The following is a 26,790-nucleotide window of genomic DNA, read 5'->3' as shown; positions in this document are numbered from 1 at the left end:
TCCACTGTAGGTGAGTTTGGAGTAAACAGGGTCTCTGTTAGCGGTCTCAGCTGCCGGGAAATTCTTGTTTGTGGTAACAGAAAATACGCTACAGATCCAGTAGATAGAGATTAGGATGAAGCAAAGTGGACTCTTCCTTTAATTCAGCAGCGTATAAACCAGGCTAGTGCAAAAATACTTACAATTTAGTGATTCATTGTTTAGAGAGACTCAAGTCTCTCAGGGCTAAACAATGCATTCCTTTCACTTAATCACACAAATCACACGTTTACTGTAAAACACACTCGTCGTCTCGCTCTTTCTTTCTTTCTTTCTTTCTTTCTTTGTTAGCCTGCGGTTATCCTTTTTTTTTTTTTTTTTTTTTTTTTTTTCCCCTGCATGTTTTCGGCATTCCTTTTTTGCTGGCGATAATACACGCTCTCCTCATTCCCCAAACAACTGGAGGCTGTGTGACTGAAGAAGGTCATCTTGACTCGATCACATCTGTAGCAGGACAAGAGGCATTCAGACGTCCGCTACGTGATGACGAAGAGCCGGGATAGCTCCTCTCCTGGTGTGCTGCCCGCTAAAACAAAACTCCCACCATCTTTCCTCTTAACGCGTTCTAATGTTAATCCTCAGGAGCCGGGAGCAGCAACTAATCACGTCTCATCACTCGACTCGGAGAGCAGAACACGGCCAGATCGCTCTGGATTCGTCTTCCCTCGCAGCGAGCGGTCCTCGGGTTCCCCCGACGACACCGCGTCCGATGGTTAATGGCGCAATATACAGTACATCCAACGTTCCAGACAGTGTGAAGCGACGTAAACTATTTAAACAAAAGGCGCTTGATCTGAACTCCCAGTGATGGAAAGGAAAGTTGAGGAAGAACGCGTACGTCTCCGTACAGTGTCGCTTCTGCAGTTTAGTTATTAGGGGATTGGGATTGCCATCTAATGGAAGAAGAATGATTAGTCATCATCATGCAGGCTTGGAAAATGAACTTCGGCCTCGTTTCGGCCTGACCGTGCGACGATTTTTTCTTTTTCTTTTTCAAACTGTTGAAATTTTGGAAGTAAGTTGATCTTATAAAGACTTTTCGTCAGATGTATAAGAAATAAATACTCACCAGTGGTGGCGTGACGCGGCCCGACGCAGTGTTGCGCATGTGCGACCCCAAAAATAGCTCATTCTTCTATTTTATCCCACTTATTCCACAGCAGTTTACCAACAATCCCAATTAAATTAAACGATGCGTCACGCTCTTTCATCAGTTTATAGTAACAATCACTGTTGCGCTGTTGTGGAACCTCCGTGAAACAGGTTCCTGTTCCCACATACGGCGAAACTCGGGGGTTCCCAAACTAGCGGCCATGACCCCATGTACTCTCAGGGTCGCTTTGATGTACTGTTTCTCCTCTTTTGTTTTGTTTTGTATCGCAAACGAATCTTCAAAATATCCATGATGGATTTCGTGTGCTAGTAATTCAGACAAACCACGCTATTTTAGTCTTTTCGACTATCTCGACCGCACGAGTATAGTATCGTGTAGCGTCCAATCTCAAACACGTATACTGTTCTAGACTGTTATTGAGTACTAGTACTAACGGGTATTCCTATTATAGGAAGTGTTTGTCTCACGTCACCTTCGAACCTACACGACGCTCTGTTCCGCAGAGCAGCATTCTGGATTTTCGAGATTAGCAAATACCGTTGAATTCACGGTCGGAGTTTTCCAGGTTGAGCCGCAGCTCATGACAACAGTCACGAGGACGGCAGAACTTTTTAAGAGAGGCCGAGCTCTTTAGCGCGTTTAACGTCGCCGTGCATAAAATCGCTAAACGTTTTACAGTTCGAATCGGAAACCTGACGGACGGATACTTTTTGGTCCCGACGTGCTGTCAGAATGGTCCGCACTTATATAGCGCTTTTTTCCAAAGTGCTTTACACTGTGTCTCATTCACCCATTCACACACATATTCACACACCAATGGTAGCAGAGCTGCCATGCAAGGCGCTAACTCGCCATCGGGAGCAACTTGGGGTTCAATGTCTTGCCCAAGGACGCTTCGGCATGTGGAGTCACGTGGGCTGGGAATCGTCGTTATAGTCGAGCTTTATTGTGTCTTGGCCAAATCTTTACGATGATACGCATCTGATTTAAAAAAAAAAAACAACAACACACCAGAACCGGTTTTTAAAAATACACTTCAGGAGTGACGCCTGTTCTCTTACACATCTTTCTTTCTTTTTTTTTTTTTTTGTACGCGCTGATGAGAAAATTATAACCACCGAGACTGATGGATCGCTCTGAAGCCCTTGGCAGCCTCGCAATGTTTTCGTCTTTTCTCCTCGATCTCCTTTATGAGTGACTCGTCGCTTTGGCGAGTTATAGCACGCCGCGTTTTGTATTTGTTGGTTGATATGTAGTGGATTAAAGCGGCATGCCAGGGATCAAAAGTGCGTGCGTTTTACTAATTTTGTTTTATTACTTGCATGCAGAAACTGGCCCCAGGTGTGAACCAGTTTGCCTACACGTGCGTGCAGGAGCACCCCATCTGGACCAGTCAGCAATTCTGGGAGACCACGTTCTACTCCGAGGTGCAGAACCAGATCAGGGACCTGTACCTCAACGCCCCGGAGGAGAAACACCTCCTCACAGCCCGACTCAAGGTAATTAAGGAGATTAGGGTTTGCTTCGGAAAAAAAATACTAATTCGATAAATAAATCCTGTTTAAACCCGGGATATTCGTTTGTGATGTTATCATTCGATAAATGTTTCTAGAGATGCGAAGCACCTCGAAGAACTGTCTTGTACCTTGCTCGCTCGCTCGCTCGCTGATAATGATGATGAAATGACAGCGCTCCTGTGCGGCGCGACAAAATTTGATGAATCAACACTTGCGATTTTGAGCTGGTGGAAATTGCCACGTAGCTGCAATTGCATATTCATAGTTACTCAGAAACAAGTCTCAAAAACCTGTACATAGCTTGAGAGCTTGACAACCTCTTTCCGGTTTTTCACTTTCTCACGATCTGTCTTTCTGCTTGGGGTCCATCAGGATCCAGGTTCCTCTTCGGTTCCGGCCCCCGCCCGATCGGAGCGGACAGCTATGGACCTGGCAGCCGAGCAGCTGCGCGCGTGGCCCGGCCTTAGCAAGGAGAAACAGCTGGAGCTGATAAAGAGCGAAGAGAGCACGGTGTTCAGCCAGGCCATCCACTACGCCAGCCTCATGGTCTACCTGCTCGTGCCTCTGGACGCCAGCAAGAACAAGCTGCTCCGCACGGCTCCGCCTGCAGCCGACTGGGAGAGCTGCAGCAACAGCATCGTCACCAACAGGCAAGGCCTCTAGAGTCGGTGTGTGGTGAAAAACAGTGGCGTTTTCGTTTATTTACAGTCCACCGGTTGTCATTTAAGACGAGTCGCCAGTCTGGAAAGTGGTGATGCAAGTCTGTTAAAATAACTCCCCGACCTCCAGCGGCCAATTAAATCGAATTAAATTAGCCCTATGCTAGAGCCAAGTGTTATTCTAGGGCAGGATCATGCTTCTTTTCCATAAACGAGTCCGTTCTAAGGAAGGCGCTGACAGCTCCCGGGGCGTCGTCTCAACACCGTGTGTATTCTAGAGATCCACTCCTGTGCCATATCCTCTCCACCTCCTCCAGCTGGCGCAGCTGCCGCAGCAGAGTGGGTGAGATCTTCTTCTGATGTTCTGGCCCAGTGCACACCGAGCACTCAGGCACAACCAAAAACAACAATGCCGGGGAACCCCGGAGCTTTGTAGTCACGATAATACGTGCGACTTGTGGGGAATGTTGCGCATAAAGTGGATAAAGACGAGCCAAATCGATATCTCCAGAGCCAGGTTTTGTTTTCTTTCTTTCTTTCTTTTTTTTTTTTTTTTTTTCCAGTCCTTCTTGCCAGGCTGCACAGTAGCCTTTTTGAAAACACATTAGTTCCTCATACACACTGGGAGCTCTCAGCGCTACTCGATTTCTCTTGTACTGGAGCTTAAAGAGCGGACGTGTCGGGTACATCACTCTCCTAAACCCGAGAGCACGGCACATTTTAAACTTGGGCAAACTCTGCTCTTGGCTTTGTGTGAATTTCCATCTGTTCACATAGTTAGCATGTTTTGGTTTTTTTTTGTTTGTTTTTTCCGCAATTACATCAGTGTTGCTTCCTGAAACGGACGTTGCAGTAAATTTTGGCGTCAGATTATATGCATGGCCAAATGACCGTGGTTTTTTTTTTTTTTGTTTGTTTTTTTTTTGGACTGCTTTTGCTGTATTAAAGGGAGGAAAACATTCTACATTATAGGGAGGAAATAGTCTGTTACACTTTTAGCCTCGGGGTTTAAACAGTGTTTACAGTTCAGTCATAAAATCAAAACGCTGGCTAACGCTTGATTTGCACCCTGCATCGTAAGACCGAGACCTCCACGTCATTAAGGTCTCATACGCCGTCAGTTATATTGTAGAAAAAGTGTCACGCTGCCGTTACAGCTCATTCTCACGATTGCTGTCATAATGTTTGTCGTCACGTGGACGTCCCCCCCTTGTGGATGTTATGACAGCTGTAATAACGCTGAGAAAATAGGTGTTAATAACCACTCTGAAATACTTTGTTTCTTCTAAAAGATTGCAACTTGCACTTTTGTTGTTGATAAATCTATGGCAGCATAATGGAGCATATTAATAAGCTACCTGTCATTTATTCGTTGTGTAATGTCCTATGCTTTTGTACTTGTAGCTATGAACAAGCAAGTATGTATTCGTAAACAAAAGATACGTTTAAGAAAAGAACGTGACGAGGAAAAAGTATTTGGACGCTCCAGTATGTGCGTGTGTGTGTGTGTGTGTGTGTGTGTGTATGTATGTGTGTGTATATATATAATTATAAAGTCATCAAAAACTCTGGAGTAACCCAGATGGAACTATGGGAATTATGTTGTGATAAAAAAATCGAAAATCAAAATAATTGAATATTTTAGCATCTTCAAAGTCGACGCCCTTTTTGCCTAGAATTTCCAGAAATGTATTCTTGGCGTTTTCTCGACCGGATTCTTAAGGAATTTCCCCGAGATGCTTTTTAAACAGGATTAAAGGAGTTCACACCGACGCCGGACTCTTATCGGCTGCTTTTCGGAATATTTCGCTCCACAGTTTGACTTTTGACCGGTAATGTAAATATATACGTATAATCAAGTTCTGCAAAAATCCTCATCAAGTGCAAATTGCTCCTGATGTCGTTATAAAAGACATCGCCATGGCAGCAAGGTTACTGATCACATTGAAGGTGAAGGAGCTTCCTAAAGTTCTCAAGGACAACATTAAATAACGCTCTAATAGCAAAAGCTGCAGAGTCATAGCTAAGACCAGTATCGCTGTCGGTACATTTGGTTCGTGGAACCACGGCGACAGGTGCACCACTGATAAGGAAGGTAAGAGAGAAGCAAGCAGTCACGTGAAAAGAGTTGCAGGACGACCCGAAAGCAGCAGGAGCAGCAGTTACACACAGAACAAACAATAAGCAGCGAACTATACACCATTCCTACACCTCACGCTACAATAGAAGCCCAGAGACTTGCGTGTGTAAACTTTTTACACACGAGCAGTTAAAAAAGCATGAGAGGTTTAATTTTAGAATTGTGACCATTATAAAACGTGTAGTATATTTCATAACACCAGCCATAAAATTCTTACCACGTGACCCAAGTTGTTATCGTACATACCGTATCGAATCGCTATCGTGACAGTCACGAGAACACTCGTGTTATTCATGTTAATCTTTTACACCACGACGTTGTTGAATTCTCCATTCTGATTGGTTAGGAGCTGTCTTCTATAACAGCAGCTCTGACAGGAGTGCAGGTTTATACGAATGCACCGGTTCTAATACGTTATCTTTCCAACATGTCGTGCAGGCACTTGTGGACACCCCTCATTAGTGCTCAGTACGTTTGCCTCACACCGTCGGCGTCGGGCGTTCGAATCCCGCCTCCGTCCAGTGCGCGTGGAGTTTGCAGGGTTTCCTCCCCCAGTCCAAAGACATGCGCTGTAGGTGGATTGTTATTTTCAGATTGTCCGTAGTGTGTGAACGTGTGTGCGATTGTATCCTGCGACGGGTCGCCCGCTTGTCCCCGTCTCGTGCCCCGAGTTCCCTGAGATAGGCTCCAGGCTCCACCGCGCAGGATAAGCGGTATAGAAAATGGATGGATGGATAGAAGGAGTCTCCAGTGTTAGCACGTTGTAACAGCTGGAAGTTTTACGACAGGGGAATGTCTTCAGGACAGAGAAGTTTATGTTAGCGTAAGTGTATAAGTGTATTGCTGCTCCACCATAAGAGAAAAGAAGAACTTGTTTCCACAACATTAAATAGACGTATAAAACGGTATGTTCGTTTATTAAATAAGAAAATCTAATTGCTGTGGTTTAAGGGGAATAAAACTCCAGTTTACTGGAAACGTATCAACTCATGCTTCATTACACCCTCCCCATTGTCGATATTGTTTCTATAGCAGCACGCCCGCAAGCGATTTAATCGTTGATAATATTGTTACGTCGGTCTAATGAGAATAGACCGTCTCAGGGATAGTACAATTAAATGGTGCGATGTCGATATCACAGCATCGCCGGCAGCGTTGCGGAAAGCTTCGACACGGAGAGCGGATTCGAAGACTCGGAGAACAGCGACATCGCTAACTCGGTGGTGAGGTTCATCACTCGCTTCATCGACAAGGTGTGCACCGAGAGCGGAGTCACCCAGGACCACATCAAGAACCTGCACAGTATGATTCCAGGTAAAGGAGCTTAAAGGAAAAGAGGCTCGTGTGTCATAATTATCGCTTCGAGCACAACAGCAACATAATAGACATGTACTGATGTAATGTCATATATATATGTGTATATATATATAATATTATCGTGTGTGTTTAGGCATCGTGGCTATCCAAATGGAGACTCTGGAGGCTGTTCATAGGGAAAGCAGGAGACTTCCACCCATCCAGAAGGTGAGCATGGTGTTCATGTTAAAATCGTGATCTATACCGCGTCGTCTTGGCCGTGTCACGTACTGATGTCGAGTTTATCCAGACACTTTCTATTTTAAAACTCTCAGATCTCTGAGAGTAAATTTCTGGATTTATTACATGCCTGAGCGAGCATGCTGTACACTCCGCCGCGGGGGGGGGGAGAAAAACGGGGCTTTTGCAGATCATTTAAAGTTAAGACCCGGTTCACGTCAATACACTTGAAACACGGATCAGTGGGAGGCCGTTAAAACAGAACGGACCAACACGGACTTGTGATAATTTGAAGAAACCTGATAGAAAAGTTGATATACTTTTAAGAACTTAACTTGCACGGTCATTCGGTCTTTACTTTGTTTGGTACCTTTTTAGTCGTTTGGAAATTACGAATACTAACTTTTTTGCTACATTTTTCTCAATGCAAGACTTCAGGCTGGGAATGTGTGCGCAGAATACAAAATACAACATCTCGGGGGGGCCTCCTGTTATAGGAAAGTAATCAGTGACAGGGAGGTGTGATGAAAAGGAGTTACTTTACAGTTACTCCGAAGTTGATTGTTTTCCTATAACAGCATGTCACGAGGCGTTTTTATTCATGTTCGCCAAGGTTAGGAGTTTATCTTTATTAAAGGACGGCACGTCGTACTTTTTATCCATTTATAATTACACCTGATGCTGCGGAATGTCCACGAAACGTGAACCTTGCTTGGAAGAAAAAAAAAACGCAGCTCGTCTCATTATCGAGGAACCACACCAAGCGTAAACTCCTCAGCCGGGAAGATGTCGTAAACATTATAGCTTTACATCTGGCTGGTACCGAGTGCTGACACTGGAGACTCCTTCCGTAAATGTTAAATAAACGTCACTTCATCTCAACACAGCTGCACTGGGGTATAATGGGAGGCGGGGGGGGGGGGGGGCTTGGTAGAGGTGGTAGAGCGGGTTGTCCGCTAATCGTAGGGTTGGCAGTTCAATTCCCGGCCCACGTGACTCCACATACCGAAGTGTCCTTGGGTGAGACACTGAACCCCAAGTTGCTCCCGATGGCAAGTTAGCGCCTTGCATGGCAGCTCTGCTACCACTGGTGTGTGAGTGTGTGTGAATGGGTGAATGAGAACCAGTGTAAAGCACTTTGTAGAACCGCTACGGTTAAAAAAAAGCGCTATATAAGAGCAGTGCAGACCATTTACCTTGATATTTATCATTAGCACGCTATAAAATCGCATATGTTTCCCCCTGCAAAACAGAGACGCTAGCGATGAATGAGTGTGTTCTAATTTCTCCCGTCTGTCCGTATGCCTGTTCTGACCTCAGCGAGCTGTTTGGGGACGAAGAGAAAATGCCGGATTGGCAGAAATTGATGTGTGTGTTTCAAGGCCAACAGGGACTCGTAAGGGACCTCATAACGACCTCCGTTTCCGCTGTGTGATGCGAGAGCGCTCAGAGGTTCTTCCAAGGTTCCTGTCATCGCAGCCGTTTCTCCACCGGTCTCGCAGACCCACGGAGACCGCCGGCTCCGGCTTTCAAAAACCTGAGCTTTTACAAGAGAAGGTCGTTCTTTCCCGATAACCCCGAAATTCTTACAATAGACGAGAGTCTCGTTTGACAAACTCGCCCTTTGTTCTTTTGCTCACATATTTCTTAATGAGCTGGATAGGGACAGAGAACAGAGCGAGCTGCTAGCGCCCGGACGCACACTACCTCTTCAGTGATCTGGACAGTGTAAACATGACCGGATCGTTCGGGCGACGTTATTTACAGGCAACAGAGAACCCGAGCGTTTGGGGTCTCCGAACATGTCGACGTCAGACCATAAGGATCGAGTCGTGTTTATAAACCGTCCGTGTAAAGTCGCTTTAACGGACAGCATGAACTCTTGGTCTGTGTCTTCACTGAAGAGACTCGTTGTTAAACTCAACAACACTGTCGTGCTAGTTAGGTTATCTTTTTTTTCAGGTTGTAACGTTAATGTGATAAATACGGTGTTTGTTTTTTTCCACTGAAGGCTTGAGTGCTTTTTAATACCGCGATAGATGGAAATCACGTCTTTTTCTTTTTTTTTTTTTTACACAAGGTTATCATAAACTTTTCTATCTATCTTTACAGCCAAAGATCCTTCGGCCTACGATGCTCCCCGGAGAGGAGTTGGTAAGCGAGGGGCTGAGGGTTGTCCTGGACGCCGATGGACGAGAGGACGCGACGGGAGGACTTCTGGGAGGGCCTCACGTGCTGCCCGCGGAGGGGGCGCTCTTCCTCACTACCTACCGCATCATCTTCAAAGGCACTCCTCATGATCCTTTAGGTCAGAGCCAACCCTCACGAGCTACTCTCTTATCAGGTTTCTGGAACAATGTGCACTTTGTGGAGGGCTTATCGTGACAGTAGCACTATATTTAGAACATAATGCTGATTATGATACTTGCTGCCTTACACTTGTCCTATCTTTACGATGTAGTGTTTATCAACGTGTGTGTGTGTGTGTTTGAGTAGTCGGCGAGCAGCCTGTGATTAGAAGTTTTCCAGTGTCCACACTGACTAAAGACAAAAAGATCACCGTTCAGATCCAGCTTCAGCAGAACATGCAAGAAGGCCTGCAGCTTAGATCTGCCTCCTTCCAGGTATTACAGTCACAGAAAGGTTGAGAAGTGGTAAAGATGTTGTGTTAAAAATTTTCGTTTTTCCCTTTGTTGATGGATTTTTTAAAAAAAAAAAACATTTTTTATTTATTTAAAAAAATTCTTTTTTTTTTACGTGTGCGCAACCTTTTGTTTATACACCAGGGAAATAAGTCACGGTCACACGGGAGTTCCTGCAGGCTGAGACTGACTTTAAAATACTCTAAATGTTTGGGGTTTGTTAGCATTTAGGGGCGTCTTAAGGGTGGTGTCAATAATTTTACCACACTTTTGAGAAAAACATAGGATTGGATGATTGCACAGGTTAGCCGTTTATTCAGCCTTATCATCTTAAAAGTTCATTTTTGATCATTTTAAACATTTTTCTCTTTTTTTTTTGTTTGTTTTGCTGATGAATAAGTACCAGGGATGACAGTAATTCTGAACACATAGTATTGGCATGATGACGTGAAGGACGTTCTAATAAAGAATCCGAGAACTGGCTTTTCTTCTTCCCATTATCTTCAGGAAATTTGGATGATATAATACAAATGGAAAAAGATGTTTTGTTTCATCACGTACGGTCATTCTCCTCCACCCCCCCCCTTTCTTATGAGGGGGGCCAATAATTCTGGACTTGAGTACACTACCGGTCAAAAGTTTAGACACACTCATTCTTTATTTTTATTTTTTTTCCCCCACATTTTAAAATAATAATAAAGTCATCAAAACTCTGGAGTAACAGATGGAACTGTGGGAATTATGTTGTGATAAAAGTTTTTTTTTTTTAAATCCAAAATAATTTAATATTTTAGCATCTTCAAAGTAGACATGCTTTTCGCCGAGAATTCCCAGAAATGTATTCTTGGCGTTTTCTCGACCGATTTCTTGAGGAATTTCCCCGAGATGCTTTTTAAACAGTATTAAAGGAGTTCCCACCGACGCCGGACTCTTATCCGTTGCTTTCGGAAATATCTCGCTCCGAGTCGTGCGTTTAAAAAAAAAAAAAAAGAATTTTTTATAAATAAAATGTTCGTTTTCTAATGAAAGAAACGAATACGTCGGCACGATTATATTTTCATCTACGGCATGGATCTCCCACCTTTAATCACACACCTTCAGATCAAAAGCTTTTTAACATCATGAGAAACGGTTCAGTCGAGTGTCCACAAACTTTTGACCCGCAGTGTGCGTGATCATAGAATAACTGACGACGGTATGGAACTAATTCGTTTGTGCGATTGACGCACTGAAAGATCTCTGTTTCATAAACTGTGATTATTATGGAGGTGAAATGTAAATATATTTTTTTTTATGTAGCTTTATGCTGCATATAAACCAAGCTACAGACCCATGTGTTGTGTTTTTCTTGTACTATAAAGATTTTATGGCTCATTCCTAACACCGGGCTGCGTATAAAAGCGCGGGTCATTTGGGCCTCTTTGCCCATGTGTGGATGTGAATGTGCTGCGCTGTCTGGGATGCATTATTAGACCTTTATTAAGCACGGCAATCCACTTGGGGGGGGGCGGGGTGTCTCTCTGTATTGTCAGAGCATCCCACTGAAGACTACAGAGATAGAAATGTAAGGGAAATTGTATAGACACAAGGTCACAGAGGCCAGCTATCCCTTCCCTGCAGATCCCCAGGGAACGAAAGGCTTTCCAAACTGACAGCATCTATTTTCGAGCCAGGCCTGTTGTGTGTCTCCAAAAAATTTCCCATTGATTATTTACAGATTGTGGCGTGCCGGCCGCAGCTGAGAAATATTTCTGGCAGTAAACGAAATTCGAAATGATAAATCTCACTAACGGAACAGTTTTATCATCGAGTAAGAACATTTGTGGACCCGAGTGGGACTGATCATCTGCTGTGATGCCTCTTAGCTGATTAAGGTGGCGTTCGACGAGGAAGTGACCTCTGAAATGGTGGAGATCTTCAGGAAGCACCTGCAGAGGATTCGTTACCCACAGTCCATCTTCAGCACGTTTGCCTTCGCGGCAGGACAGACGGCTCCGCAGCTTCTCCTGCCCAAGCAGAAGGAGAGGAACACGGGTTTCCGGTCAGTCGAAATTATAGCAGCTTGAAATAGATGAACGTTTATGTACGGAACGTCTCGGAAAGGGTGCAAGTGCCCTGAAAAACTCATTGCACTTTAATGGGAGAAGGATGTGAACGAGGGATTCGCTTCCGGTTTGCAGTGAAATCGGCTCCACAGCAAGTCTATCTAGATAAACTTTAGCCTTGTGAATTTACGAGCCTTTGAAGCGGGAGCCAAGAGACAAAAAGAGGTCTCTTCTTTAAAACAACCCAATTGAGGAACTGCTGATTATTAAGTAGAACTCTTGAGTAGAGTAAATTCTGCCTTTTGTATTTTCTTAACAGAGAAAAAAATAAGTAGCTTGTTTACATACATGCTAATAGGGTCACCGTTTTAAAAAAAAATTTAAAAAAAAGAAAGAAAAAAACATTCAAATGATCACTTTGTTATTGTTTTCGACAGCACGCTCTCCAAAACCATCGTAAAAGGAGCGAAGAGAGCAGGTAAGATCACCATGGGGCGTCAGTCCACGCTGCAGAAGAAAAGCGAAAGAGGTACGCGTATGACCTGGAACGAGGACGACGACATCTCGGGTGAGCTGCTTTGAGTCGCTCTGGGTAAGGGAAGGTCAAGGGGTCTGGTCAGAGATCACGACCTGACGTTATCGGTGTGTGTCGCAGTATCGGACGACGGCGAGCCGCCCTCCAGCAGCACTCTGAAGTCCTCGGACAAGTCCACCATGGAGCAGCTGGTGGAGCGTGCCTGCTTCCGGGATTACCAGAGACTGGGTCTGGGCACCATCACCGCCAGCTCCTCGCGCTCCAAAAGCGGAGAGCAGTTCCGCGTGACGGCGGTCAACAGACTCTACTCGCTCTGTCGCAGGTCAGAGATCGCTCGTCTGGCTTTGATTAGCCCGTGGATTAAACGGTAGAAGTGATTATCCCCTTCGGAACGCTTGGAAATGAGTACGGTAATATTAATAGTAAGAATTAGGCAAACTGTAAACATTGCTTACTTCTCAAGTAAGTAATATTAATCTGTATAGACCGTTTCAGTGACGTAAACAAGAACAAAATGATTGCACAAGCCCGTTCCTAAAAAAAAAAAAAAAAAGGTAAATGGCGCACTTATATAGCGCTTTTATCCAAAGCGCTTTACACTGTGTCTCATTCACCCATTCACACAGACACTCGCACACCAATGGTAGCAGAGCTGCCATGCAAGGCGCTAACTCGCCATCGGGAGCAACTTGGGGTTCGGTGTCTTGCCCAAGGACACTTTGAGTCACGTGGGCCGGGAATCAAATCGCCAACCCTACGATTAGTGCACAACCCGCTCTACCACCTGAGCCACAGCCGCCCCACTAAAAAAAAAAGGGTTTTATATAAATAAATAAATACATACATACATACATACATACATACTTAAATAAATATATATATACATATATGCATATATGCAATTCGCAGAGTTTTTTTTAACTTTTTTTTTGCGGGAAAAAGACTCAAATCGGCGAAATCGCAATGGCACAGAATAGTTCTGCGCGGTCTTTCAGTGACGTTTGTCTGTAAATGAGAGCTTTTAGCTGTGCTCATGTTCGACGCACGTGAATCGAAGAGGCTGAATACGCGTTGTGATGACGTCACGTGACGCTTCTTGACCCAAATCTACAGAAAATCTGCAATAATTTAGAAAAATCGCAAGCCCCTACGAATATCGCGGAGTTGCCTTGTCTTTGCATTCATCCGCCCCCCGCCCACCCGCTCCCGACACAAAACTGATCGTGAATTGACTACCCAGTGTGTGTCGTTGCCTTGTTACCTAATACCTTATCTTAGTTTGGATGCTTCCATTTTATTTCTTAACGGAAAGGTGGGAAATATTTGCCCTTACAATGAATCTATATTGTGTAAGGTGAAGCTGGACCAAGCAAAACGTTGTCTAAAGCGTACGCAGCGTGGTTTGTCGCTAAGAATGAAGGAGTAGTTGAGAGCTAGCTAGCCGGTTAGCCTTGGCCCGTTTAGAAAACAGCGTCCAGCTTGTATCGTACGGGATTAAAATGCCTGTTAGGCCCTGAAATGGTTTGTTAATGACTTGCATTGGACAACAGTGCCACTCTTAAGAATGTAGTATTTCATTTAAATCGAGATAAAATCCGTTCTGGACTTAACGGACTTGTGCGTCCGGATCAGACACATTAGGGATGATGAAGACCAAGGAAGAAAAAGGACAAAGTGTAAAAATGAGTCTTAAGCAGCTTTGCGTTTTTAGATACTGGCATTTTGAGCTGCAGCACTTTGGACCTGTCGGGCTTTCTTTGATAGACACGGTTAAGTCAGGCGTGACGCACAAACCCAAGGAGTGTCTAATCTTTCTTAATTCGTCACTGTTTTACAACAATGATAAACGTTTATCTGAACACGAGATTACTGATCAGTCCGCTGTTCGTTACCGGCGGACTGCAAAAAAAAAAATCGAAGTGAAATTAAACCTGAATTCAGCTAGATGCGGTGTCGTAGACTGATATTAGCCGATCTGCCGTCTTCAAATGCAACGCGATGTAAACTTCTTATCTTTTAACCTTGTAAGCTCGGCTGTTTCCCCGTTAATGAAACCACTGGTTTATATCTCTGTGTTGTGCGCAGTTACCCCGGGCTGCTGGTGGTGCCTCAGTCGGTGCAGGACGGCAGTCTGCAGAAAGTCGCACGCTGCTACAGACATAACCGGCTGCCTGTCCTGAGCTGGAAAAACCCTCGCACCAAAGCCGTGCTGCTGCGCGCCGGCGGCTTCCACGGGAAGAGCGTAGTGGGACTGTTCAAGTCGCAGAACCCCTCCACGACAGGTGTTTAAACGAATTCCCGTCCACAAGGTTTCATCTCGCTCTCCTTCTTGCATATAGACCGATGTAGGATTGTTATAACTCTGCGTTCACACAGACAAGTGACATAATTCCATGGGTACCTTCATTGGGCATTCGTAACACGTTCATAAGCATCGCACACGTGTTTTATAAAACAGTACTAGTGAATGTATGTAAGGATCGTGTCAAAACCCCATGATAAATGGCCTAATTTGAAGGGTACCTACACTGGGCATTCGTAACACGTTCATAAGCATCGCATAAACCTTTTAGTCAACATCCAAGATACGCAGTCTTCATGAAGCATGTAGAGAGAAGAAACCGCAAGTATTCTAGTATCTGTATTTTATTTTTCAAATGTCCTACATGTACTCGTGCCTCTCTCGCTCACTCTCTCTCTCTCTCTCTCTCCCCCTCTCTCTCTCTCTCTCTCTCTCTCCACCTTTCCTTTTATTTTTCACCCTCTTTTTTCTCCATCTCTCCCTCCATTTCACCATCTCTCTCTCTCCACCTTTCCTTTTATTTTTCACTCTTTTTCTCCATCTCTCCCTCCATTTCACCATCTCTCTCTCTCCACCTTTCCTTTTATTTTTCACTCTTTTTTTCTCCATCTCTCCCTCCATTTCACCATCTCTCTCTCTCCACCTTTCCTTTTATTTTTCACTCTTTTTTTCTCCATCTCTCCCTCCATTTCACCATCTCTCTCTCTCCACCTTTCCTTTTATTTTTCACTCTTTTTTTCCTCCATCTCTCCCTCCATTTCACCATCTCTCTCTCTCCACCTTTCCTTTTATTTTTCACTCTTTTTTCCCTCCATCTCTCCCTCCATTTCACCATCTCTCTCTCTCCACCTTTCCTTTTATTTTTCACTCCATCTTTTTTCTCCATCTCTCCCTCCATTTCACCATCTCTCTCTCTCTCTCTCTCTCTCTCTCTCTCTCTCTCTCTAGCTCCTGTCTCTTCGTCCGAGTCGTCCAGTAGTCTGGAGCAGGAGAAGTACCTGCAGGCCATCCTCAGCTCCATCCCTGTCTACTTCAAATCCAACGGCAGCAACACACTGTCCAACCGCTCCCTCATCGGTCTTTCTCCAGGTACATCACTCTCAGAACCTCCGATCCGTTTTCCGACGAGCCCTCATCCCGAGACGTTTGTACTCATTTTCTGCTCTCATTTATTTAGTCGTCCCCGTTTCATCGAGTCTTATCTCCGTGCTCCTTCCTCTCCTTACCCAAACTGTTCTTTATATTTATGGGTCTGAACTGCGGAGGAACTAAAGCACAATGCGTGCGTTTACATAAGAGGAACAGGGACACAATAAGGTCACCTCGAATCCATCTTACTGCTCTAGCTCATTCGGAGAGAACAACCTGCATCGTCGTCATCATCATCATCATCCTCAGCGAAGTGTTTAGCATGTAATGGGCACGGTCCCTGCGAGATTTCAGACAAACATCAGAGATATTGTCCGTAACGGCTAATAACCCAGTTTGCTTTTAAATCAGCTTTCTGAATCAGTTTGAAGTGGTGCTGTATTATCATATGCTCGGTTAACATTTCAGTTAACAGATAAGAGGGAAAAAATTGAGAAGAAGAAAGGGTGGCACAGTAAAAGAATAAAAAAAAAAAAAAAGAAGAGCATATAGACTAGAATTCATGATACTAGTTCATGGTTCTGAATTCCTTACATCATCTCACGTATACTTCTTGAGATGTACACTACGGGTCAAACGTTTAGATACACTCATTCTTTAATATTTTTATTTTCCCCCTACATTTTAGAATAATAATAAAGTCATCAAAACTCTGGAGTAACACAAAGGGAACTATGGGAATTATGTCGTGATAAAAAATCCAAAATAAATCAAAATAATTGAATATTTTATCATCTTCAAAGTCGACGCCCTTTTCGCCAAGAATTTCCAGAAATGTATTCTTGGCGTTTTCTCGACCGATTTCTTGAGGGATTTCCCCGAGATGCTTTTTAAACAGGATTAAAGGAAGTTCACACCTACGCTGGACACTTATCGGCTGCTTCTCGGAAATATTTCGCTCCGAGTCGTCCGTTTAAAATACATTTTTTTGTAAATAAAATGTCGGTTTTCTAATGAAGGAAACGAATACGTCGGCACGATTATATTTTCGTCTACGACACCGATTTCAAACGTTTAATCGCACACCTTCAGATCAAAAGGGCTTTAAAGATCATGAGAAACGTTTCGGTCGGGCGTCCACAAACTTTTGACCGGTAGTGTACATTGGTGAAAATGATTTTTCTCTCTGTTGTTCTTTTCTAAAACAAAGCCGTCGGACGTCATGCCTCAAGAAGCCTAATTTACTGCAATTCTGTAGAGTACCCTACTATAAAATGTCTTCAAGGCCCACTTCATTTCAAGCATTAATACACGCCAGACTGTTTTCTCGGAAAAGAGAAGCACAGTCGTGAAGCGGGAAAGTGAAAAATCCCCCAGAATGCAACTTAATGTGTGCTGAAGGATTAGAAAGATAAGGCAATAGATGGTGTTTATTTACTTAGCTGTCTTCCCCTGCGACGACTCGGTGTATATTAAACCAGTGAAACGAGAGCCAGCGAAGCTATCGTTTTGGTTTCGGTTTCGAAATGACGCCGGCTCCGAACGAGAGCCTCTCTACAGAGATTTGCAGAGCTACGTGACCCGTTTCATGCAGGATTTTATTCAGATTATACGCCTAGAAACGAAAGTATCGAGGCGCTCGAGACGGAGGTCCGAGACGTGTTTTTAACCGCTCGCCAATCCTAAACATTAAACTGTATTTGAAGCACCGATTTTAAAGCGGTTAAAACGCCGTACGGTCGTGTTTGAATGTCACGAACTCCTTTTAAAATATTACACGTGCAGTACAAATAAAAGCCTTCTCACGAGTCTCATCAGTAAAATCACAAACCCATTCCTGCAAACCGAATGTCTTTCACAGCAACTGAAAGAAGGACTTCCAGAATACCAAAGATGGTTCCTGTCCACTTGGATATTTCTTTCTCCAACAGTTTTACCAGAGGAGGTGAGTGCGTCACGACACGATCAGCTGCTTTTAATAGCCCGGACTTAAGAGCTTTCATTTTATTTTATCGCTTCAAACCTCTAGTTAGGTTTCATCTGTTTGAAAAGTCTATGACCGCACACACATTTTGTTCATGCACACTGTGTTGACTTTGGCCTGCTGTGAACGCTCAACAGATGTTTGTGAGGACAGTTTTCGAAGTGAGGAGTAAAAAGCTGCTATAGGAAAATAATCAACAACGTTGGAGGTGTGATTATGTCCCGAAGCGTTTTTTTTTAATAAGTTTTATACCATGGCAGTTTGCCAATTAAAGAATATCCTGGCAAAATCCGTCCTGAAGACTCGAACGTGTCGCGGTTCGTCGTTACAGACGGTTACAAACCGAGCGCCGACACTGGAGACTCCTTCCAAACACGCTAAATGAACATCTGCATGTGAAGGATTGCAGCTGTGATTCGCGTCGCGAGCAGAACTAATGGCGGAGACGCTGATAGAAAATTAGAATCAAGAATTCGAAACGCGGAATTCGTCGACGGTCGTGTTCTTGTGTAATAGTTTCCTTTAAATGGAACGTCGATCCATCTGGAGTAAGACCGTAGAGTCAAACCTTGGGGGTTTCACTAGATTATCGCCAACAGGGTTGTAATGCGGTTTAAACGTGGCTGCTGCAAGCGATGACTCACGCGTCAGCACTCAAACCCATGCTTTCCTTTCTGAAAAAATGTACCATTGCTTCATCAGCAGGTGCGACCATTTAGAGCGCAGTCCAATTACAGAGAGGCACTTCCAATGTCTTGAACTTTTCAGAAATGTGGAATTGAGTCACTTCGCACGATGTCATGGATCATCGGCGTGTAGCGACCCGTGCCGAGGTGTGACGGCTCAAGTCAGAGTCGAAGCAATAAGGAAACCATTGAGCCGTGACTGCAGCTGTAAGGTGTAATAATAGGAAAAAAAAAAAAAAAAACAAGGTCATGAGTATGGTACTTGAGTTAGATTTCTTCATGTGAACATTGTGAATTTAACCCTCATTTTCATCCATCTCTCAACCATTTTGATTAACGTGTTTTAAAGGAATATTCCTTCCCCCCCCCCAAACCTAACCTCTATCCACTTTATCTGTAATGACTGTGTGATTGCCACAGATGTGAACTTTGGTGGGATTTTTTTTGTACTGAGGGGAAAGCAATCCAAGCTTACTTATAATTGGAAGTCTAAGGAGGGAGGTTGGTTATCTATATATATATATATATATATATATATATATATATATATATATATATATATATATATATATATACACACACACTACATTTCCACTGGAACAATAAAGGTGTCAAGATGTGACTGGAATGTAAGAAAGTCTTAGCAAAGCTGAGTTTTATCAACTCTCTTATTCCCCCTGAAAAAGTAGTTCCAACTCTCAAAAGGACTAGTTATAGATATAAATACAATGCCGTCCACTAATATTGGCACCCTTGGTAAATATGAGCAAAGAAGGCTGTGAGAAATTCTTTATTGTTTAACCTTTTGATCCTTTTTTAAAAAATTACAAAAATACTCTGCTCTCAAACAATTGCAAACAAAACACAGGTTTATCCAAAAAAAAAAAATCTATGTTAAATAAAGATGCGCAACAATTATTGGCAATTAATTTAGTCAGTACTTTGTGCTACCTCCCTTTGCCAAGATAACAGCTCTGAGTCCTCTCCTATAACGCCTGATGAGGTTGGAGAATACATGGCGAGGGATCTGAGACTGTTCCTCCGTACAGAATTTCTCGAGATCCAACAAATTTCGAGCTCCACGCTGGTGGACTCTCCTCTTCAGTTCACCCCACAGGTTTTCTATGGGGTTCAGGTCAGGGGACTGGGATGGTCATGGCAGGACCTTGATTTTGTGGTCAGTAAACCATTTTTGTGTTGATTTTGATGTATGTTTTGGATCATCGTCCTGCTGGAAGATCCAACCACGGCCCATTTGAAGCTTTCTGGCAGAGGCAGTCAGGTTTTCATTTAATATCTGTTGATATTTGATAGAGTCCATGATGTAATGTCAAAATGTCCAGGACCCCTGGCAGAAAAACAGCCCCAAAACATTAAAGAGCCACCTCCATATTTAACTGTTGGCATGAGGTACTCTTCCATGTGGCTACCTCTCTGCGTGTGCCGAAACCACCTCTGGTGTTTATTACCAAAAAGCTCTATTTTGGTTTCATCTGACCATAGAACCCGATCCCATTTGAAGTTCCAGTAGTGTCTGGCAAACTGAAGACGCTCGAGTTTGTTTTTGGATGAGAGTAGAGGCTTTTTTCTTGAAACCCTTCCAAACAACTTGTGGTGATGTAGGTGACTTCGGATTATAGTTTTGGAGACTTTCTGACCCCAAGACGCAACTAACTTCTGCAGTTCTCCAGCTGTGATCCTTGGAGACTTTTTAGCCACTCGAACCGTCCTCTTCACAGTGCAACAATATAGACACGCGTCCTCTTCCAGGTCGATTCATAACATTTCCAGTCGACTGGAACTTCTTAATTATTGCCCTGATGGTGGAAATGGACATTTTCAATGCTTGTGCTATTTTATTATAGCCACGCCCCATTTTGTGAAGCTCAACAACCTTTTGCCGCACGTCACAGCTACATTCCTTGGTCTTACCCATTGTTATGAATGACTAAGGGAATTTGGCTTATGTGTTCCCTCATATTTCTACCCCTGTCAAACAGGAAGTCATGGTTGAACAATTTCCTGTTCCTAGTCACCCAGGTGTACAAAAACATATAAAATATCAATTGGAATATACGTCAAATATATTTTTCTCATATGAATTTATAGGGGTGCCAATAATTGTTGCACACCCATATTTAACAAAGATTTTTTTTTTTTTGATAAATTTGTGTTGTGTTTGCAATTGTTTGATATCCATGAGAGCAGAGTATTCAAAAGGTTCAACAATAAAGATCATTTTTCACAGCCTTCTTTGCTCATATTTACCAAGGGTGCCAATATTAGTGTAGTTTTTTTTTTGAGCACACAGGGTGTTGGAAACATTCCTTTGAGCTTCTGGCCCACGTTGACATGATTGCGTCATGTAATTGCTGCAGATTTGTCAAGAACACTGAACTTGTCATGTTCATGGAACCGGTTTGAGAAGACCTTGTGACTTGGCGCGTTATCATGCTGTAAGTCGCTATTATTCGCGCCGTATTAATGCCCATGGTTTTGCAGTATGACGTTTGACGCGCGCGTACGGGAGACGTGGTCAGGTATCGGCATACCTTTTGGCCACTTAGCGTGAGATTGATAGATTGCGTCCATAAAGCGATCCACGTGATCGACGATACTCGGATATCACGTGGCATTCGAACGACGCTCGAAGGGGTCCGGTATGCGCTCAGAAAACTTTCCTCACACCATTAAACCACCACTACGATGTCAGAGAAGAAACTGAGATTCAATGGAGTTGAATCAAATGTTCAGATGTCCAGTTTGTGTAGCATCAGATTCCTGTTCAGGACAAGAGTGGAACCCGATGTGGTCTTCAGCTGTTGTTGGCCATCCATTGATTGGCGCATGACTGGCCGGATTGGATAATTGAACAGAAGAGCAGGTGTACGGGTGTTCTTACTGAAATATCCGTGAATGTAGAGCTTAATTTCTATGGAAATCTTTTCAGGAAAGATACTTCTAGTAAAGAACGTGTCATTCCTACTGACATTTTATTGCTAGAGTTATACAGCTGTCCTTAGACTTCCATTACAAATGAGTTTGGAGGGTGTGTTTTTGTTTTTGTAGTGTGATTTTTCTCCACTTGATGCTGTTTCTCTGTCCTTCCCACTCTCTCTCTCTCTCTCTCTCTCTCTCTTTCTCTCTCTCTATGCATCTTTAATCTACCAGTACTTGGGTACAAGGACAAACTTTTCACTCACACAAACCAAGCTAAAGGGAGACTCCACAATCAAGGTATAGTTCCTCTTTAACTAATCTGCTCAACCTTTTCCCCTCATAACACATTTCCCTCAGTCAGGTCACGGTTGACTTCCCTAACCCCAGTTCTGTAGAGTTCACCGTGTCATCTCGGCCCACCGCAAACCTCACCGACGTCCTCAGTTCCCCTCGGTAAGCGTACAGCGGGCACTTAGGACTCGGGTCGTTTTGTGGCGTGTAGGAGCAAATCTGTGCTGACTCGAGAACAGCGTCCTGTGGTCTTCTGGTTTATGATCGTCGGGACATTCCGGCTGAGGACAGCAATTTGAGCGAGCTTTGGTATTCGCTGTTAACCTTGCAAGCAGATGGGAGATCATTTAGGGCTCTGAGGGTGAAACAGAACTTCATTTCTAGCACAGGCAAACTAATCTCGGAGTTAAAAAAAATGCATGGTAAATTCATTATGCTGATCGGATGCTGAGGTAACAAACACGGTACCTCGCTCTTACTTTTTCCTCCTTCCTTCCTTCGTTTGTGAAAAAGTCTTTAACTTTGTCAATGTCTGATACCTAATACGCATCCCTCTTTTGACAAAAGGCGTGTGGGCGAGCCTGCGCTCCAGCAACAGGTTCAGCCAACACCTCTCTACAGCCGACGTAGGGGCACGGCTGGCAGGCAAGGATCCGACGCCCCCTGCAGGAATCGAAAGCCTCCAGACGCAGCTCCTCAAGCACCAAGCGGCTCTCTACATCTTCGGAGAAAAGTCTCACCTCAGGGTACGGACTCTGTGCCGATCATGTTTTTGTTTCCGGCGACTTTAAACGACGGCGTAAGGTTTACTCGGACGGGGTTGCGTGAAGTCCCGGGGTGATTTAAACGTTTTACAGTCGACGGTGTCGGTGTTCTCGTCCTCCTCCCTTGAAGGTGGGCTGATCGCTTTCAGCCCCTCCATGACAGAGCCATCTCTCTGACATCAGAGCACTATTTTTATCTGCTGCTAGTCACCAAATTCAGTCATTTCTGTGCACATAAATGAAAAAGATTGGGGTCCGCAAAGCATAGCCAGGGGGTCTGCCATTTTCTCACTTCTGACTAGATAGAATATCATCATACACATTTAAATAATGTCCCTAATTTTTGGTTTGTCGTAAATCTGTAAGGACTGGGTGGTCTGTTTTTTTTGGTTTGTTTTTTTAAATGAAAGGAGTTCGTGGTAGTAAAAAAAAAGAAGTTTTAGAAACGGTCCTTTAAAAAGCTTCCTAGCAACGTGTCAAACAATTTTTCCTCAGAAGTAAAAAAAATAAATAAATAAAAAAACATGGGGAAAGTATACGCTAAGGATATCTACAGGTAGTGTAGATATCAAGCCTGTTTTTATTTCCATGTATGGCACAATATCGTGATTCTTGTAAAAAAAATAAATAAATAAAAAATAAAAAAGCACAGTATGAGTCACTAATCTGATCATACCACCGTGTGTAACACAAAACATGCGGGCTCAAAGGAAAATAAAGCAGTTCGAAAAGCCCCACCTCTATTCATCGTCATTCAGGTATTTGCAAATATTTTATTACAGTAAAGCGGGGGGTGGGGGCGGGGGGGTGTTTTGGATGGGGTACGGTGGCTTACTGGTTTGCATGTTTCCCCTCACATCTCCGGGGTTAGCGGTTCGAACCCCGCCTCTGCCCTGTGCGCGTGGAGTTCGCGCGTTCTCCCCGTGCTTTAGAGCTTTCCTCCTCCAGTCCAAAGTCATGCGTTGTAGGCTGATTTGTATCTCTAAACTGTGTGAACGGGTGTGCGATTGTGCCCTGCGATGACTTGGCACCCCCATCTTGTACCCCGAGGTCCCTGGGATAGTCTCCAGGCTAGCGAAAATGGATGGACGTGGATTTTACTACAAGCGTCACGACAAGAAGCCCCGAGTCCGAATAAAGCTTTAGGATTTAGGTTTACGGTTAGTTAACAGTCGCTGTCGATTAACGTTCCACGGCACTGAACTGGATCTCATCATTTTGGCCTTGAAGTGCATTTTTCCAGATAGTAATAAATCTGCTATCTGATAAAAGATACTAATATCTGGTTATAAAGAGAGCTGATTTGATCAATACGATTCCCCTATTTTGGCTAAAACTGTATTACATTTGGAGCAGAGAGAGAGCTACTATCACGTTTATGCACGATTGATCGTGTGTTTTCTGGCCTGCTGATTTCACATAAATTAATATTCGGATCAGCATTCATGCAGACCGAGTTCTTGGCTGCTTTTGTGGATTGGGTTGTTTTATTTTATTTATTTTATTTGTTGTTTTTTTTGTGCATACCTTTCATGCTCTGTATATTATAGAGGTCGTTTCATTTTGTACGATCCACGGAGCATGAACGATAATTACTCCGCATTATCCTGCCGATTGCAAAGCTCATATTTCTACAGACACGGTTCAGAAGGTTATTACTCATCACACTGTGCAGATGTCAAGAACTTCTCTGAAACAGACTCCGTGATGGCGTTCTAAGCGATCCGAGAACGCCAACGTCAGCCAAAGATTTCTCGTACGAGCCGAGACGGCTAATTCAGATCGAACGTCGTAAAGTGTCGTTCAAAATCTCTTTTTAAAAAAAAAATAAATAAATAACCAACAGCCTGTCTTTAGACTTGCACACTGTGTGTGGTTTTTGTTCCCCCCACTTTCTAAACGGGTTAAGACCGAGCTTTGACTTTTTCAGGGCTTCAAGCTGGACTCCCTGCTGAACTGCGAGCTGGTACCGGTCGAGTTTGCGGACACGCGGCAGACCAAAGCCGCCTTCAAAAAATTGCTGCGGGCGTGCGCTCCCAGCGCCTCGTCTACCGACTCCAACGAAACGTTCCTCAAAGCCCTGGAGGAAAGCGAATGGATCTTGCAGGTGAGTTTGTTTTGGGGTTTTTTTAACATCAGTTCATTCTTTGCTACGCAGGCCTTGATGTAAACAAATGCACTGGACCTTAACTGGGTTCATTTCTTTCCCACTTTGGAGGATACGCATACAGAGTGTGTATAATATAGTCTGTAGTGTGTGTGTGTGTGTGTGTGTGTGTGTGTGTGTGTGTGTGTGTGTGTTTTCCCACCTCGTGTTCCTGGGAAAGGCTCCAGATCCTTTGTGAACCTGACCAGGGTAAAGTCCTCACTGAAGACTGAACGAATGAATATTTATAATTTGTCAAATTTATTGTATTGTAGCTAAGTAAGATCCTGTGGCTCCGCCTAGCTTAACTCCTCCCCGATTTAACCCCTGTTTATATATCGTGTCAAAAACGAGCACTTTTTATTCTCTAACAGAACTGATTGATGAAACGGCATTCCTGTGAGAACGGACCCTTTTTTCCGCTGCCGCGACTTTGACCCCCTTCACAAAGCGCTTCCTGTGGTTCGCTTTCCCCAGGGAAATGATCCGACACAAAGATGGGAACTTAGCACACTCAGAACCATGCCCCCGAAGACCTCTTGATCCGAGAACCCCCTCCCCTCATCGTTGCCCCTCGTGCACCAGAACAATATTATCTGCGAGGCTGTTTGCCAAGCGAGCTCGTTTATCCGAGTCAGCAGTGAACTCTGCCTGTACCTAGCTGACCGTGACAGTAAATATGCAGGAACTGCTAAACATAGAGTCCGAGATTAAACCTGATGTTCTGCTGATGTGTTTGTGTGTGTCACAGCTGCACAAGCTGCTCCAGCTGGCCCTCATCCTAGTGGAGCTGTTGGACAGCGGGTCTTCGGTGTTGCTGAGTCTGGAAGACGGCTGGGACGTCACCACGCAGGTGAGACTCCATCCTCGCACCTTCATCAGTCCTGTTCTCTTTCGCCGTCAGGGCAGCGTCTTTACACCCCCATCCGCTGCGGTTAGGATCGGACCGGACCGACCTGGTCCGAGGTGTTTTCGTGTAGCTGCAGTTTTAAGAGATGTTTCTCACATTCTTACAGGCTGAGCTCAGATGTTCCAGGGATAAACGAGCGCAGCGCTATTAGCTGAGGGTGAAGCGCGTCCTCAAATCCGTCTTCCCCTGGGCTTGTAAAGTGAAGCTATGCAGAGTGGGCACAGGGAGAGAGCGTGCCCATGCCAGAGCACACCGCTCTCTCTCTCTCTCTCTCTCTCTTTATACCTGTTTCTCTCACTCTCTCTGTGTGTCTCTCTCTCTCTTAATATCTGTTTCTCTCTCTCTCTGTGTCTCTCTCTCTCTCTCTCTCTCTTTATACCTGTTTCTCTCTCTCTCTGTGTCTCTCTCTCTCTCTCTCTTTATACCTGTTTCTCTCTCTCTCTCTGTGTGTGTCTCTCTCTCTTAATATCTGTTTCTCTCTGTGTCTGTCTCTCACTTTCTACTTTCTCTCAGACTGTCTGTCTCTCTCTTTCTCCTTTCTCTCAGACTGTCTGTCTCTCTCTTTCTCCTTTCTCTCAGACTGTCTGTCTCGCTCTTTCTCCTATCTCTCTCTCACTTTATATCTGTTTCTCTCTCTGTCTCTCTCTCTCTCCTTTCTCTCAGACTGTCTCTCTTTCTCCTATCTCAGACCGTCTGTCTCGCTGTTTCTCCTTTCTCTCAGACTCTCTCCTTTCTCTCTCTCTTTCTCCTTTCTCTCAGACTGTCTGTCTCTCTCTTTCTCCTATCTCTCTCTCTCTTTCTCTCTGTTTATATCTGTTTCTCTGTTTCTCCTTTCTCTCAGACTGTCTGTCTCTCTCTTTCTCCTATCTCTCTCTCTCTTTCTCTCTCTTTATATCTGTTTCTCTGTTTCTCCTTTCTCTCAGACTGTCTGTCTCTCTCTTTCTCCTTTCTTTCAGACTCTGTCTTTCTCCTTTCTCTGAGACTGTCTGTCTCTTTCTAACTGTCTTTCTGTCTCTTTCTTTTCCTCTCTCCATCTCTCTGTTTTCATTTCATTCTCTCTGTCACTTTCTTTCTCACCACCTCACTCTGTCTCTGTTTCCCCTATCTCTCTTTCTCTCTGTCTTTTCCATCCGCCCCTCCCCCCCCTCCCCCCCCCTTCTCTCTCTCTCTCTCTCACTCTCTCCATCTTTCCATCTCTCTGTCTTGTTCTGATTAAATAGGCTCCACATGCTCTGGCTCTCTCTGGCTGCTAGCCTGCTCTGTTTGGGCGAAACAGAACCGCATGTTCTTGTAGGTTAGTTCTCAATTCTTCCAGATGACACAAAGCATATCCGACTAGAGAGGTTAAAAAACAGAATTCCATACGGGCGTTACGTCCTCACTGAACAAATAACTGTTTGGCACTTTGGAAAGTATCTATACCTTTTCCATCAGTGACTGGTTTAGCACCC

At 44.1% G+C, this 26,790-nt stretch overlaps 1 protein-coding gene across 4 annotated transcripts in view; it reads left to right on the top strand.

Annotated features, from left to right (window-relative positions):
* Positions 1-26,790, top strand: part of sbf2 (SET binding factor 2) — a 120,540-nt gene that overhangs the window by 82,447 nt on the left and 11,303 nt on the right. For 2 of the 4 annotated variants that reach the window (XM_053635193.1, XM_053635191.1), the window contains 16 exons: positions 2,482-2,652; positions 3,043-3,320; positions 6,611-6,783; positions 6,920-6,993; positions 9,118-9,313; positions 9,502-9,629; positions 11,513-11,688; positions 12,130-12,260; positions 12,348-12,549; positions 14,313-14,509; positions 15,478-15,618; positions 17,480-17,563; positions 21,460-21,525; positions 22,087-22,265; positions 24,214-24,390; positions 25,181-25,282. In XM_053635193.1, coding sequence (XP_053491168.1) covers positions 2,482-2,652; positions 3,043-3,320; positions 6,611-6,783; positions 6,920-6,993; positions 9,118-9,313; positions 9,502-9,629; positions 11,513-11,688; positions 12,130-12,260; positions 12,348-12,549; positions 14,313-14,509; positions 15,478-15,618; positions 17,480-17,563; positions 21,460-21,525; positions 22,087-22,265; positions 24,214-24,390; positions 25,181-25,282 — 2,475 coding nt within the window. The remainder of the gene's footprint in view (positions 1-2,481; positions 2,653-3,042; positions 3,321-6,610; positions 6,784-6,919; positions 6,994-9,117; positions 9,314-9,501; positions 9,630-11,512; positions 11,689-12,129; positions 12,261-12,347; positions 12,550-14,312; positions 14,510-15,477; positions 15,619-17,479; positions 17,564-21,459; positions 21,526-22,086; positions 22,266-24,213; positions 24,391-25,180; positions 25,283-26,790) is intronic. The other 2 variants (XM_053635194.1, XM_053635192.1) reach the window with 1 other exon arrangement.

Source organism: Ictalurus furcatus, chromosome 10, assembly GCF_023375685.1.
Source record: "Ictalurus furcatus strain D&B chromosome 10, Billie_1.0, whole genome shotgun sequence".
In the NCBI taxonomy this organism is placed as follows: Eukaryota; Metazoa; Chordata; class Actinopteri; order Siluriformes; family Ictaluridae; genus Ictalurus; species Ictalurus furcatus.
Note: the sequence above shows the minus strand (reverse complement) of the source record. Positions and strands in the feature narration are given on the sequence as shown.